The sequence below is a fragment of the Anas platyrhynchos genome, chromosome 29 (assembly GCF_047663525.1).
Source record: "Anas platyrhynchos isolate ZD024472 breed Pekin duck chromosome 29, IASCAAS_PekinDuck_T2T, whole genome shotgun sequence".
In the NCBI taxonomy this organism is placed as follows: Eukaryota; Metazoa; Chordata; class Aves; order Anseriformes; family Anatidae; genus Anas; species Anas platyrhynchos.
This window is the reverse complement of record NC_092615.1, coordinates 197,950-214,511: the sequence shown is the minus strand read 5'-3', so window position 1 is coordinate 214,511 and position 16,562 is coordinate 197,950. Positions and strand designations below refer to the sequence as shown.

The 16,562-nt window shown below is 47.7% G+C and overlaps 1 protein-coding gene across 1 annotated transcript; it reads left to right on the top strand.

Moving 5' to 3' along the window:
* The first annotated feature begins 521 nt into the window (after positions 1–521).
* On the top strand, positions 522–15,745 carry GNA11 (G protein subunit alpha 11). The gene is made up of 7 exons (XM_027472572.3): positions 522–769; positions 4,739–4,923; positions 6,546–6,700; positions 7,276–7,404; positions 8,716–8,845; positions 9,665–9,818; positions 11,417–15,745. The coding sequence occupies exons 1-7, from the start codon at positions 634–636 to the stop codon at positions 11,605–11,607; spliced, it is 1,080 nt and encodes a 359-aa protein (XP_027328373.1). The 5' UTR covers positions 522–633; the 3' UTR covers positions 11,608–15,745.
* The last annotated feature ends 817 nt before the right edge of the window (positions 15,746–16,562 follow it).

The following is a 16,562-nucleotide window of genomic DNA, read 5'->3' as shown; positions in this document are numbered from 1 at the left end:
GGGCCGCAGCTCGGGGGGAACGCGCCTGGCTGCGGGCGGGGCGCGGGGCCCGGCAGCGCCGAGAGAGCCGCGAACGAGCCGCGGGGCCCGGGCCGGGGCCCGCCCCGCCATGGCCGCCCGCTCCGCGCCCGGTCCGCCACCGGCCCACAATGCCCCGCGGCCCCGCCCCGCCCTGGGATCGCGCGGCGCGGGGCCCGCCCCCCCCTCGCGGCCAACCAAGCTTGCGCTCCGGTCGCAGCGGAGCCCCGCCCCCCCGGCCGCGCCGGCCCCGCCCCGCCCCGCTCCGCCTCTCCCATTGGCGCGGGCGGCTGTCAGTCAGCGCTTGTTTTCGGCGGCAGCGGGTTGGGTTGCGCCGGCTCGTCGCTGGCTCGGCGGGGCCGCGCGGGGAGGGAGCGGCGGGCGGGCGGCGCGGCCGGGCGAGGGCAGCGCGCCGAGGGGGGGGGGCGGCGGCCGCGGCGCTGCTGCTGCGAGGCCCGGCCGCAGGGGCCGGGGCCGGGCGGGTGCCGCGGAGGGAGGGAGGGGGGGGCGGGCAGGGGGCGGTGGGGCCGGGCCGGACCGGGGTCCCGGCCGCGCGGAAGGCGGCGGCGGCGGCGGGCGCCGGGCGGGCGGGGGCGTCCCGGCGGCGGCGGGACCATGACTCTGGAGTCCATGATGGCCTGTTGCCTGAGCGACGAGGTGAAGGAGTCGAAGCGCATCAACGCCGAGATCGAGAAGCAGCTGCGGAGGGACAAGCGCGACGCCCGCCGCGAGCTGAAGCTGCTGCTGCTGGGTGAGGAGCGGCGGGGCCCGGCCCGGCCCGCGGGGCCTCCGCGCTCGGCCGCCACCGCGGGGCCCGGGCGGCGGCGCCGCCGCTTGACAGCTCCGGGCGGCGGCGCGGGCGTGGCGGGGAGCGGCGGCAGCCGGCGGCCGTCCCCGCCCGGCGCCCGGGGCGGCTCGGGGCCGGGGCCGGGGCCGCCCTTTGGCCGCCCGGCGCTCCCCGCTCGCTCCCTGCCGCCGGCGGCTTCGAGGCGGGGGGAGGCCGCGCCGCGGGCAGGTGCGAGGTGCGCGCACGTGGGGGCGGCCCGCGAGGGAGCGCGGCCTCGAGCGGCGGCGGCCGGGCCGCGGAGGAACGGGGGGCACCGGGGGCCGGGGAGGGGCGAAGCGGGGAGCGCGGGCGGGCGGCTGCCGGGGGCCGGGAGGGTGTGCGGGGGCGGCCCGCGGGGCTCTCGGGGGGCTTTCTTCGGGAGCGAGCGCGGTGTTCGCGTCCCTGCGGCCCCTGAGTCGAACCGGAGCGAGAGCTTTCCGGGGGTACCGTGGCTCAGCGCCGCCGGTGTTTGAATGCTGCCTCTTGGCCGAACGCCGCCCCGAGATGCGAGGTGGCTCTGGCGGGCGGAGGTTGTTGGCTTCGGGTCTGCAGTCGGTGGGCGAGCCCCTCTGGCACAGGTGAGGAATTGGGTTGATTCTTATGGAAAAGCAGGTGTAAAATTCCACGTAAGTGAGGTGAGGCCTTGCCTGCCCAGTCCTTTGGATATCTCTAAGCCTGCCGTGTTGCACGGTGGTGATGGTTACGTGAAAGCCAGGCCTTTCCTTCGTACCATGAACTGGAGCCTCACGAGGTGTGAAGATAACCCTGGCAGTTAACGCGTTGCTGTTCTTTAGCTGAAAGGTAAAAAGCAGTGGCTTGAAGTTTGTGAGCTTTGAAGATGCTACGTCCATTTCTGCAAGGTTCTTGCAAGCTGGGCAATGGGTCTCATGCTTTCGTGTTTCCTTAGAGCAATCCCAAAGAAGCAGTTGTTTCAAAATAGGTTGGAGCCATAGGCTTCATCTGGGTTAAGAAGATCCCACTGGAGCAAAAGATCTCACTTCAGAAAAGAAATTAAAGTTGCTCAAGAAAACTTTTTTTTTTTTTTTTTCATGGAAGATACAGTTAAATAAAATTCAGTATTAGATTTACAAACAAACAAAAATAAGATAAAATAAAACCTACGTGAGATAGCGATGCTCCTGGTTGTGGGAGGTGATTGGAAAGACGAGCCTTCCTTTGTGCTTGCTGGCTGCCCGGCACTGGGCGCAGCACTGCACGTTGCCCACCTGAAGTCGTGGCCAGTGATGGGTGTTCTGTCTCTCGATGTAACCGCCATGTGCAGGGGTTTGTGGATTTCTTCCATCTTGTTATTACGTGGAGTTCTTCTGTTCACAACCGTTAGCAATTGTACCTGTGAGAGGGGCTTTTCCAAATACTCCGAACTGTGAAAAGAGATGTGTGCATGGGGGGAGTTCCTGCGTTGTAGAAGCCTTGTTAATTTTTCCTTCTACACCTAGTTACAGTCCAAAGCCTAAAACAGAAACTTGCAGTGAAGAATAATGCTGCTGTTCAGTGATGAACCCGGCAATAAGAAATTTGAATTTGAGGTATTGTACCTTGGCCTCTGGTGTAGGGCAGTCATCGGTCTTTTTACTGCGTTGACAAGGGGGAAGGATGCTTTCTATAAAATTACCCTGGATTTTCTTGCAATTAAGCCTGGGATACCGTTGGCTGAATAAATGTATTTACAGGTGTCTGACAGGTATTGGGGGGCATTAGTAATTTATGGGAAACTGTTGCTTTTGCGCGTTGACACAAGAAATGACGAGTTCAAACGATCTCCTTGTCTCCCCATTGTCACACCAAAAAATGAGGTTATTGTACTGATAAATGCAGGAGGCCACGCTCATTGGAGCTTACAAGGTTTGGTGTAGTGCTGCTCGGTATTGTTTATGGTCTAGACAAAAGCAGGACTCGCCTTTAAAAAGAAAAATAGAATAAAATAGTAATAGTGTTAGTGCGGATGGTGATGGAGCGACAGGCTGAGTCTGCATTTGGGCTTTCAAGCTCTGAAGCCCGGTAAATGCCTAGGACCGAGGTTTGTTTTATGTTTTCATTATCAGAGAGCTTTGAGGCACCACTTTTTTCTTTTCTCTGCTTTGGTCGCTGTGGTAAAAGACAAGGAAGTATTTCTCACCACAGTGTGCTTAACCACAGAAGATTTCAGTTTCCAGTTTTCCCCCCCTTTGTGGTGCAGCTTTCTGTCTGAGATGGGGACGCTTTGCTGCGTGCTAACGGTGTTAGAAATTAGCGTTATTTATTATTACTTATTAACGAGGCTGACAAAAAATCTGTCAGTTCTTGGAGATGGGGAGAGTTGATTTTAAACATGCTGCTTCTATTTGTGTGCTGGCTGCCTTTATTTGAGCATATTTATTTGTTTGCCTTTTAGCCTGGCACTATAGATGTGAGTAACTGAGGACGCACTCGTGAGTAGCGACTGCGCGGTGCTGCGCGAGGCCCTGGTGCGAGGCGAGTGCCTGGCGGCTCCCTGGGGAAGCACTGGGCTCTGCCGGGGCTTTGGGCCTGGAGACAGAAAGGGTTTGTCCCTTACTGGGGGGCAGGCGCTAGTTCTCCTTCCCAGTGACCCGCTCAGCTGCCTCTCGAGTTGCAGGCGCTGCACGGCGATGGCAAACTGTGCAGGCTCGAGCAGAGCTCCCAGCAGGCGCACCAGCGGAGGTGGATGAGTTGCGCAGGACTCCAGTGGCACCTGGGCCGAGGCCGCACGCCCCTGGGCAGCAGTGCCGGGAGCTGCGTGTCCTGCAGGCATTGCCCTGACGCCCGCTGAGGGGGGCGTAGCGAGCCTGTGTGAGGGCACGAGCCCTTCCTCCCATGGCGTTTCCCCTTCTACATACCACATCATGAAGTTCCTGCTGTTCCCACGAGCTGTCGGCCTTCAGCAGTTAAATGAGGCTTCTCTGGGGCCGTGCCAGCAGGAGCGGGGGCTGCCCGGTGGGCTGCGGGAGGCAGGCGTAGCAGGGGCTGGCACCGACGCCCGCCCTGCCCTCCGCCTGCTCTTCTGGCCCCAGCTCCTCCAGGGCGAGAAGCCTGAGGTTGCGCCAGGCAGTCTGCCGGTGGCCCAGGGCTGGGCAGCTGCGAGCAGCATCCCTCCTTGTGCTCTCAGTCGCTGCTCTGAACCCGGCAATGTTCAAAGGCTGTGAGCGGCCTCGGAGGTTTCTGTGGCAGAGCATTGCCCCCAGCTTTCTGTCTTGCCGTGGCGAGGGTCATCGTTTCAGCCCTGAAGAGCAGGCACCGTGTTTCATTGCATGGTAGCGTGAGTGACTTGGCAGATGCATCAACTGGGTTGTTCACGACAGTTGGGCGAGCGAGTCCCATGGTGGGGTCTCTTCTCCCTTGGAGCTGACTTTCCTGTTGTGTTCGACCCCTTTCTGCGTAGAGGTGTAATCCCTATGGCCAAGAGCAGCAGGTGCCAAACAGCAGGGGAAGGCAGCGCGCTCCCCGCCATGCAAAGAAGCTTCCCCCGGGCCGGTTGCTGCCAGCCCGGCATTTCCCAGCTCGGGAGCACATCTGGGGCTGCAGCATCTCGCTGGGATCTGGGAACAGCTCAGGTGTGACGGGCACGGGCCTCCTGACGCAGGCCCCAGGGGAGTGGCTGTAACGTGAGATTTGGAATAAGTACCCAAGGTGCTTTTGGAGGCTGCTGTAAAGGACGAGCCGTCTGCCTGCCGTGCTCCTGGGTTTGCAGTGGGGACGAGCAGGGCCATCCAGGATGTCTTTTGCTGCTCCAAAAGTCCCTAGAAAAGCACCTGGATGGGCAGCAGGTTCTTGGGTACAGCAGTAGGGACCTTGGGGTGTGCTGGGATGTAAGCTTGCTGTCTTCTGTAGCAAACCTTGCTTGAAACGGTTATTAATTCTCTCTCTTGCGTTCTGTAGGCACTGGAGAGAGTGGAAAAAGCACGTTCATTAAGCAAATGCGTATAATTCATGGCTCAGGCTACTCTGAAGAGGACAAAAAGGGTTTTACCAAGCTGGTATATCAAAACATCTTCACTGCCATGCAGTCCATGATCAGGGCCATGGAAACCCTGAAGATTCTGTACAAATATGAACAGAACAAGGTGAGTTTCTCACAATTTTTGCACGTGTTTTTAGATAGTGGGAGTTCTGGGTTCTGACGGGTAAGTTCCTGCTTGTTTGTGCCCTTCTGCACTGCAGTCTCAACCTCCCTGAATTCTTCTACCCTTTTTTTTTGGCGTGTGTGCAGAAGGACAGCTCTTCATGATATGTTGCTGATATCTGACTCCATTTACTAGGTTGTGTTGAGGGATAAAGCAACTTTCTGCCTGGGGGAAAGAATCATTGTTTGTCCAAATTAAGTTGTTCTCAGGATGGTTTGCACGTAGTGGGTGGTGGGAGCAAGGAACTGGAACACGAGGTAGGAAGATGGGCTCTGTTTACTTATTTCAAGGGTTCAGCATTTGTAGGTGTGCTGGGTTTTCACTATGAATTGCTAGTTGCTTCTGAACTGGAAGCTAACCGTACATGCTGGACACCTTCGTTTCAAGTTATCGCTGTTACTGCAAGCTATCAGGTCTTCTGATAAGCATTGACCAAAGGTACTAACTTTCTTGAGTTTTGGTCTCAGCTTCAGCTTGAGTCAGGTTTCTATGGTTTGACTTACCTACCTTGGGTTCAGGGATAATTTTTTTCAGCAAAATCTGGTCTTAATTTTAGTTATTTGCAGGGGGGTGTTGAGGGTGCACAAAGAGGCTAGGTTTTTGGAGTTTTGTTTCTTTAATGCTTCATGTCCTAATATTTTTAAGTGGAATCATGTTTAATCTGTTCTGTCACACAGTAGCGTGGAGCTGATTTTTACTAACTGTTCATAGGGACTGGGTGTCACACTGGGAGTCCCCAAGTCTGAAAACCTTTTCTGCCTTCAGGGAGGCTCTGCAGCATCAGTGCTGAGAGCAGGCAGGGTGCAAGGAAGCTTGCCTTACTTGTGCTTTCCCTGAGGCATGGCAGAGGCACTTTGATAGCTATAGTCTGTCACCTTTCACTTACGAAAAGTGCAGAACTTGGCTTTATTTTTTATTTTTTCTAGTATAGGCAGAAGCTCTTTCCTCTTGCAAGTGCACCAAAAATTTCAGAAAGCAAACTTGCACGGATAGTAACTTCATGGATGCCAGGGCAGCTGTGATGGTTGTAGTCCTTCCTTTGCTTATAGATTGTAGAGTGGCTGTTTTTATTTTCTCTCTCAAAAGGGACTGTGGCTGAAGTATGCTAAAACAAAACAAAACAACAAAAAAAAAGAAAGAAAGAAACCCAGCGTAACAGCCTGTTGTCCAAATGTAGTTTAGCCTCCTCCGAAGCTGGGCAGTCGGGTTCTTTCCAGTGGATGTTCTGCCTTGGAAGCTGTTTCAAAACACAGAGATCTAACGGTGTGTAGCATCTTGATAGGTGAAGCCTGCTGCCATTTTGCATTTTATTCTGTGATTCTTTGGTGGAACTTTGCTGACATCTGCTATAAAAACAAATAACCCCCACCCCAACCGTATTGAAGTCTAAATTCTCCATGTAATACCAATCTAGGGAAACTGGAGCTCTGATGTCTCAGGTGTATAGTTTACCATTGTTCCTCTGGTCTTTGCAGCCAGCGCGTGGATCCTTGAAGTCATAATACAGGGACTTAGTTCATCTGAGAGTTCTTTTGCTTTGGTTTTTGCTTTTCAATCTTCAGGCCAATGCAGTCCTGATCAGGGAAGTGGATGTAGAAAAGGTCATGACATTTGAGCAGCCCTACGTAAGTGCAATTAAAACATTGTGGAATGACCCTGGAATACAAGAGTGTTATGACAGGAGAAGAGAATATCAGCTTTCTGACTCAGCTAAATAGTAAGTACTTAACCACTGGTGAGTACTGGTAGATGCTAGCGATGCTATCACAAATAAAAACTATCCGTTTTTTTATTTTGAAGTCTAGAGTTTGTTTCAGAGGATGAGAACGCTGCAGTGGATTCCATGACATAGTTACTTTAAAATACATAGTACTTTCTCACTGAGGCATATGAGTCTTGCTATGTGTTTTAAACAAGTTGCATGGTCTCTGCTGGCTACATAGATTGTATACATAAATTCTTCAATAACAGAGCCTTAGGTGAAACTCGATTCTGAAACATAAGCATCCACTGTACTTAAACCTTTTCTGTAGTAAAGACTGTTTTCCACACACCTACACAGAGTTGATAAAGTTGTTCTTAATGTACCTGTTTATCCTCCAAAAGGGATGGCAGGTGAATTACTGTTCCCCAAAGATATATTTTGTTATTTTTCACATTGCATTTTGGAAATGGCTCAAGTGACTTTCTTGCTAGGCAAAGACTTAATGTAACAGTGTTTAAATTTGTGTATTTGTGCTGCAACCTAAGGTAGTTTTTCTTTTTTTTCTTTTTCAATTGTGCTTCTTTTAGCTATCTTAGCGACGTGGATCGTATTGCTACTCCAGGGTATCTACCAACTCAGCAAGATGTGCTACGCGTTAGAGTTCCTACAACCGGTATCATAGAATACCCCTTTGACCTAGAGAATATTATCTTCAGGTACGGAAGGTGTATTCGTGTCACACTGAACTGAGAGGAATGACACAGGTTCAGGAGAGATGAGTTCTGGATTGATTTGGAGTGTCCCGATGCAGAGTTGAGAGGCTTGAGTGAACGTATGTGCTGTGGTGTTGTGAAGTACCTGCTGAGGGGAACGGTGTTAGCATTTGTTGTAGCTTAAGTTGATGTTTCGGCTTGGAGCTTTTCCTTACAGAAGGTGAATTTTTAGAGCACATCTAACCATTTATCAGGAATCGCTGTCCTTCCTGGGAAGGATTACCTTGCTGGCACCTGGGGCTGAAGTGGTGTCTTGTAATGCAGCTGAGAGAACTGTCAGTAGCTTAAGCCAGCGAGTGGCCAGGGTGGTGGTGGTGAGCTTGTTCTTGGTGGTGCTTGACTCAAAATGCTTTGCTCAAGCAACTTCTACTGTTAATTTCTCCTTCAAGTAGAGGCTGCTTGTGCAAACTATACGTGATGCCTATATGTGATCAGCCCTCAGAGATGGTTTTCTGTGCCCTCGGACTAGGGCTCCAAAACTTGCTGCCTCTGCTGCTGCAGCAATACATGGTTGTTTGGAGGCTTAAGCTGGGAAGTGAGCATGGCATACAAGGGCACAACGACATGCTTTTCAATTGCAAAGCAATTTTTTTCTGCTTCTCTACTACTCCCTTCCTTTGTCTACCACAGTAGTGATAATACAAGGGAGGAATAAAGAAGCCTTCATCCTGTCCCTTAATCCTTTCAATTACAGGTTTACAAAAAAGTTACTTTTCCTGTTTTGGTTTGCTGACCTATGAAATAGGTAAAAGGTTTCAAAATAACCTTAGCGTACTGTCCAGGTGGTACTTAGAACTGAGAAGCTGAGGTGTGTAAGTGTTACACAGCATGTTCTAAGAAAAGTTGTGTTACTAAAGTATGCTCTGTGAGAAATTCTGAGACAAGCAGGTGCTTTAATAGAAAAAACAAATTTGCTAATGTGACAGACCAGAGTTTTGAAAGATTTGTCTTTTCAGATCCAAGACTGCTATTTAACAAACCAGAGTAGAGTGCAACTAAAATGGTAATGCTGATACTTGGAATTTGAATATGATACTACATTGTTCTATCAAATTCAAGAGATGGACATGTTTCTGGAACAGGATACTTTGTAAACTTCATGGCTTTGTTAGCAAGCGCGTGTTATTACATCCCCGTGCCAGGTTATCTTGAATGGTGAAGAGTGGCGTTGGTTCTCATTGTGTGCTGGTCCTCTGCATTCAGATGGAGAATTGCAGCTACTTCTGTGACACTGTATGTATTTCTCTTCCTTAGAATGGTGGATGTTGGAGGTCAAAGATCAGAACGAAGGAAGTGGATCCATTGCTTTGAAAATGTGACTTCCATCATGTTTTTAGTAGCACTTAGTGAATATGACCAAGTTCTGGTGGAGTCTGATAATGAGGTAAGCCAAAGAGTGGGAGCCCTACAGGAGGGTGGCGGGAAAGGGGGTCTTTCTGCCTTCTTGGAGGTCAGTACCAAAGTGCTGGATTAGCAAGAATTGTTGGTTTTGGCCTTCAGTTCTTCCTATGAAGAGAACATGAGCCTCAATGGATGATGATGTCCCTGAGGGCGGAGCATGGTACCTTCATGTACCTTCAAATGTACCTTCATGTACCTTCAAATTTGAAGGTACCTTCATGGTACCTTCAAATTATCTGTACTTCTCAAATGATACAGAAATACTCTGCGATTGCGGAGTCCTGTGTGTCTTGGAAGGTACTGTGCTATGTGAAGGGGTGATCATGAAATTACCTGTTCCCGTGTTCCTCTTTTCCTCACCTGAATTACTTTGTGCTGTGTCTGCTGTCTTATTAGATAGTGACTGGTCTCTTGGAAGATGCAATACTGAGTTTTATGCCTGCTAAGGGATTAACAAAAATTGCATAAGGTGAATATAGTTATTCTTTTCTACTAGATAAAACAGGTAGTATCTCACAAACTACCATGGCCAGTCTTCTCATGCAACTGCACAAAGTGTAAAATGATTTGTAAAAGTCCATTAATATTAACGGCTTGCCAATGAAATGAAACTTGAATCCATTAGACATTGCATTTGCTCTCTGTTTACCTGATCAGTTTGATCCAGAATTTACTTGGGACCAAAGTATTCTGCGTACAGTATCTGAGATGCTAGATCAATGCAGATCTGTCTACGCGTGCAAATAGCAGAAAGGCATCTTGATCCTCATCTGTGAAAACTGCTTGCTCTTTCTTATTTCAGAACCGGATGGAAGAGAGTAAAGCTCTCTTTCGAACCATTATCACTTATCCCTGGTTCCAAAACTCATCTGTTATCCTCTTCCTGAACAAGAAGGATCTGTTGGAAGACAAGATCCTGTACTCCCATCTTGTTGACTATTTCCCAGAGTTTGATGGTGAGTGAGTGGCTTTTAAGGAGGAACACTAAATTTAGAAGGAGAAGTGGGGGTGGTTTGGTTGGATTTTTTTTTTTTTAAAGAAACTCAGATCTAGAGATGGGGGTAAAAACTCCTAATTTCAAAAGGAATACCTACAATGAGCAGATGTCACAAAAATGTCCTGATCATACGTAGATAACAGAGATCTGATCTAATGAACCTCTCCTAGATGATTAATTGAAAATTATTTTCCATTAATATGTGCTTTAAATAATGGAACTTGACTACCTGGATGCTTGTGCATGTAACCTATTTTATAAACGTGCTAATTCACTGGCATACTGGGCATCTTAACCCTATAGTCAAGAGACAATTTGAGTCCTCATTTTGAGAACCTGACTGGTCAAATAGCTGTTCACATGTTGGTGCTGAAAAACCTCAGGTAGCATTCAGTTCCTAATAGGGAGCTGTATGCAGCTGTAGAAAACCAATATCTATGTGAAACAGAAATTCCCATCTGAAACAAAATTCCTTAGCCAAAATGACGTTTCCAGCTCTACACTTCTGGTAGTACATCTGTGCAGGGTTGAAAATAAATGAACGTAGCGGAGCATGAGGTCAGGCAACACACTTCTTTCCGTGCTGTCATGTATTAACTCTGTTGTTACATACTTAAAATGGTGAAGGCAGAATTGCTGTTTTGCAAACAGCTTGCTTCCTTTAAATGACAAATGCAATTGCTTCTTACCAGTTGTTCTCCCACTTCTGTAGTCTCATGCCCCCTGCTGTCTGAGAGCACAGGCACTCAGAAATCAGCAGTGGTGGAAAACATGCCTTTTTTGCACAGTCTGCCTATGGCTATTGGTCGAATAGCGCTTATTTCTAATATAATTCAACAGCTGGAGACAAGATAGCAACTTTAGGAAGTGCCATATACTTTCACCTTTTTCATCTTGGTAATTGCTGTAGCTGTTCCAGGAATGCTGCATGGCTCACGAGTGGGAGGTAGCCCATCAGATCACCTCTCACGAAATGGGCCTTGCCATGAAGAATGTGAGAACGCTGAAAGGAATATCAGTGTGGTGACTCAGAAAAGGTGACTTTTCTGAGGAACTGTCAGCAATATGAAGTAAATAGCGACAAGAATTTCCACTTCATACCTCCTTTCAGTTGACCAGCCAGACTACAGAGTTGGCTGAAGATGACCTTTGTTCGCCTAGCATAGTTGTGTCCTTCAGAGCATAAGACCCATTTATATATTAAGGAGAAATATAGATCCTAACACCAGAGGAGGTAATTGTGTTACATGTATCAAGTATCTGTTATCTAACGGAAGCAGCACGAACAGGGTTATACCAAATTCTGTGTTTCTAAGTGCAGTCTGAAGTAATGCATTGGTGTCTGTCAGAACTCTCAATGTCAGAAAAAGATTTTGGTCTAGGTAAGTGAAGAGCATAAAATATTTCAGGTTCTAGGACTCTTATGCAATAAGTGATCATAATTTCTTCTTTATAGCCATGGAACCCATAAGAAAAAGTGTACCAGTAGTAATCTGGTGGCTCACACCAGGGGATGTGCTTAGCACAACTCTGTTAACTGTTCTTTGTTTGCTGCAGGCCCGCAGAGGGATGCACAGGCAGCCCGTGAGTTCATTCTCAAGATGTTTGTGGATTTAAATCCAGACAGCGATAAAATCATCTATTCTCACTTCACATGTGCCACAGACACAGAAAACATCCGTTTCGTCTTTGCAGCTGTCAAGGACACCATCCTACAGCTCAACCTGAAGGAATACAACCTGGTTTGACCTGCTCTGTTCTTGGCCCTAGAGAGGATTCATTGTGAAGAAAAGACAGGGGAAAAAAAAAAAAAAAGAAATTTTAAACATGACAGGAAAAAAGTTTTAATTTTTGATGATGTAATGATTGCAAATTGTCTGATCTGTGGAGTGGCAAGTGCTCAGTGTTATCCTGGAGTCTCATGTCTCTGTCCACAGAGTAGCTGATTTCATACTTTTAACAAATTGCTTTTATTTCACAGTTAACGGGGATATGCCTCATTTCTTCAGCACCTTGCTCACTTCTTAATTTTTGCCAAACAGCTAAGGCAGTCTCATCTCAAGCTTTCCTTTGTTGCTTAGCCACTTTTTTTCCTTTTCATTCCCATGGTGTATGTAGAAAAAATAACTTTCCAGCCAAGATTGTGAATTCACTGGACTGTGGGAGTGTGGATTGCTACTGGTCCCTGTGCCTCGTGCTATAGGGTGCCTCTGGTGTAATTTGCTAATCCTGCTTGCTTCCCTCCCACCCTTTCCCTTCCCTTCCCCAGGACACGCTCCATGGTTCACTGTGATGAAATGTTGGGGAAGAACAATTGTTCTCCAACTGTTGTGCAAAAAAAAAAAAAAGGCAAAACAAACAAACAAAAAAAAAGCCATCACTTTTCCATTCTTTATATGTTCTAGTTCTGAGCTATTTTTTCTTCAATTATCAAAGGTATGGAGACTGTGATTTTTTTTTTTTTAAATTATTGATGTTCTATATGTAGTTTGCTACATGTTGCTGTATTTTGCTCATGGACTACAAATGATGGATGCTCTTGGAGCAATAGCTGCTGAGCCTGGGGAAGTGCCTGACTGTAATTGTTCTTTTATTTTATTTTAATTTTTTTCACGCACATACACACATCCCCCCACACCACAAGCGCATGTGCGCACACATGAGGCTCAGTTTGCGGGGAGTAACTCTCCATTCTGTTGAGCAGAGTACGTGACATCAAGTGAGCAACTTCTCTATGCAGCAAATGTCAAAAGCACACTAAGTAATAGTGGCAATTAAACATCAGATTTTGGCTGGATTGAAAATCTTAGTCTTGTGCCACCCTCTAGTTTTTTTCTTGCTGCTAGTAGCAAACAAGCCTTGTTTATTGCATTTCGTGCCGGTGTGTTGAATGGATTTGTAAGAACTCCTCAGTCCTGTCCAGCTTGCAGATTTTTAGGGAGGACCAGAGCTGGTGGGTCACAGACTTCAGGACGTAGGTAGAGTTCTTACTTAAAAAGGTTGTGGATAGCTCTTGGAGGGAGTGGCAACTTTCTCTTTCCTGTTTATGCATTCCCCCGAGGCACATGCTGCTGTGTTTCTCTTCAGAGAAGTATGGATCCTCTCTGGAGGACTTGCACACATATTTGCTCCAGGGTGCATGTGATAATCGAGTTATAGTAGTCGTGGCTGGAGCATGTGGCTGCTATGGAATCCAGAAAGCCCTACTGTGGTTGCACTTTCGTTTAGCTGGAGAGTAGAGGCAGAGGCAGCAGGGTTTGCCGGTGTGAGTGGAAGGTAGGGGTGGAAGTAATTCTGGATTCTAGATGCCAAATAAAACTCCATCCACTAAGCAGAAGGAAGTGGAGCCTTTGCACATTAGACAGCTTTTTCCAGGCACCAAGGCAAGTGGAGAAACGTGATGAATAACGCTAGCCTGGATGACAACTGCAGAGGCGAGACAAGGAGTGAGTAGGAAACAGACCTGACCCACCTCTGGACCTGTGTGTTTTAGCTATCACTAATGCTTCTATTTCAATTCCAGAAAGTAGCGTTGGGTCCAAATTCTCTGGATCAACCAGTTTGCCCCCTTGAAGGTTAGTAGGCTGCCGGTAGATAAAGATTAAATGGACTGCACTGTTGAAGGGGGCTGTTGATATTTTGTCTCTTTTGTAGACAGAGCACTACATCAGTGTTTTACACATCATGTAAGAGTAGATCTTTACTGTCCAAGATCCTTAAGATGCTTTGATCTAGAACACTAAAATCTGGAGGGATGTTATTTTGAGTAATTCTGGTTTTAGGCCCTTCTTGTCCAGAATAGCTGAGGGAAGCCTCTGCATGTCTCAGAGCACTACAGAAGAAAGCAAGCTCTGCCAAGTGCGATCAGAGAGCTTAAGCTGGAACAGCAGCCATGGGACCAACAGTTGAAGAGCCAGTCTGACAGAGTGGTGATGCTGAGGGGAATACAGCACCTCTTTAGCCATGCTCTGGACTCCATTTAACATTTGGGAGAAACGAGAGGGATTCCCATGTGTCAGACAGTTTTGCATCAATTTTATTGCATTTTTTTTTGTCTTTATGCCAAAATGGTCCATTTTGTAGAGACTGTCCTATAAAGAGGAGTTTATAGTCATCTACGTGTATTCTAAATGCTGTTCATCTGAAGCAGATGGCAGCACCAGCCTCTTCTGCTTCCTTGATCCTCATGTAAATGGTTCACACTACAACTATTGCCAGCAATGGGCCTGGCACAGAGAAATAGAGGCTCTTGGAAATAACTTGCCAGAAGTATTTTCCAAGATGAATGATGGTGGTACTTCCCACTTGAATCAGTAACTTTTTGGTTTTGAGTGCTCTCCTCCTCCAAGAGCTGTTGCCCTGGCAGAGGGGGAGGGATCTTTGCTTCTCTGTCTCTTGCAGAGTGGATCTGCAATGTGGTAGAGAACTGTGGGAGGCTGGCAGCACAAGATTTAGGCGTGTGCTGTACCTTGCTGACCAGGTGCTTGGTGTAGCTGTTGGCCCAGTAACTGGCCCGGTGTGATGATTATCACTGCAAAGGGGAAGGACAAATGTTATGCGATGGCTGACTCCTGTGTTCCCGAAACCTTGCTTTCAGTTAGGGGAGGAATGGGTCAGACTTACACACGTAATTTGGAGTTGTCTGCAGTCTGTGCTGTGTGTGAGGAGACGCCAGTGCTGGCACATGCTTCTAGCAAGTAGTAGCTCGTGTGCCTCCAGCTTGGCCAGTGAAGTGTTCCTGCAGAACTGGTTCACATCTCTGTTGGCTGGCCCTTTGGCAAACGCCTGCCCTAGAGAAAGTGCCAAACCTTAAACCAATTTGCCTATATCATCTTTTCGGAAAGTGAGGCCAGTCAGAACTTTCCATGGGTCAAGGTAACGGATTGAGCTCAGACAAGAGGTGGCATTGGGTTCTTTTAGGGAATCTGAAGTCTGAGTCTGAGGAAGTGGTCTCTTGGCTAACCTCTGCTCCTTGTGCACTTTTTATTTTTGTTCTGCTGAAGAAACCAATGTACTTTGAACCAGTTTGAAACTTGAAGTCAGTGAGGAGAGGACCATCCCATTTCTTTGCACCGTTCTGTGTGGATTGGCCACCTGGTGAGCCAGCAGTTCCTTCCTGCTTTGGCGTGTCAGATCGCTCCAGCCCCTCCTGCCCGTCTCCCCTTTTCCTGGAGCTGGATTCTTTGGTCTGTTGTTGTTGCTTCCTAGCAATGTTGGCCTTGCGTTCAACTATGGTTTTTCTTCATGTGTTTTATTGGTTTTTTAAAAAACAGAACACACTCTCACACACAGAAGGAAAAAACAAAAAACAAAAACCTTCCAGAGTGTGCTGACCATTGTATTGTACTGTACAGAGCCCGGGTTGTTAAAGTCCAGCAGAGATAAAGTGTGTTATGCAGCACCCTTTTTTTTTTTTTTTTTTTTTAAAAAAAAAAAGTATGGTTTGTGCCAATGCCCCTTCTTTAGTAGTGCCAGAGACTCTTTACAAGTGCCAATGTGGTGGAAATTATTTGGTTATACTTGTATATTATAGGATCCTGATTTAAGACAATTTAAACATTATCCTATTTAAAAAGATACTATATAAAATGCTGTTTTTAAACCTTGTCATTTGCAATGCATGTATTGTTGTGCGTGTTGGGGTGGGGGAAGGGAAGAGGGTAGGGTAAAGGAGTTTCTGAATACGATGCCCAGTGTCAGGTTCTATTCAGGCTCCAAACTGTCTCATTCCAGTCTAGGAGTGTGATTGTTTCTTGGAATGATCCAACTCTGACTGCTGGGCACCAACCCTTACTACAGAAATATCTGATGGAAATTGATTTTCATATCTTTCTCCTGAAATAAATTCTCTGTTTGAAATTGGAATAAATTTTGTTCCTAAAAGCCGTGGTAATCGTGCATGTATTTCTTCTTCACTCCTCTTCCTCTTCTTCCCCTCTTTCTGTTTGGCTGGACAATTCCAGTGCCCTGCAGGGCATCTCAGCGTGAAGCACACTGACCTAGCTGACAGGGTTGGTCCTGCTCAGAAAATCAGGACTCTGAGGCGCAGAAGCAAAATCTGCTTTGGCAAATACGAAGTATAATATGCAGTATAATATGTAATATACAGCATGCTGTACAAATAATAGTTCTCAGTTTTGGAGAATGGCTGAGAAGGGTTTTAAAATATAGAGACGCCATGGTGGCAACTAGACATATAGGATTTTTGCAGTGCAATTGTGGAGTTGTCAGTGTTTGCTGGTACCTTTTATTGTAGTGTCAGCCCCTTTCAAGCACAGTTCTTAAAGGGTATGTATTGCCTATAGGAGAAACTTCAGTGGGATCACACCTGCTTCCAGTTCTCATTGCTAGAAGCAAGGTCTGAAACATTAAACACTGCTTAGTTTTCTCCCTTTAGGAGTCCAGAGATGGATGACTGTAAAAGCTTTCATGAAGTGATTTCCTGGGATGGAATTGCTGGAAATTACTTCTCCTTCCCCGGCAGTATTCTACAGAAATTTCAGATTAAATAATCTGGGAGTGGGTGGAAATATAACTTCCTCTGTGTAAGGTTACCTGGGTTTTCAGGAAGCTGCAAGCAAGGATGTTCTACTCCCTTCCCTGTAACTTAATGCACGAGGGAAGCTGCAGGTGCTGGGTAGCCTGGGGTCTGTGCTTCATCTTGACTGAGGAAGACCACACCAGTCTCTGGCTGTGATACTGC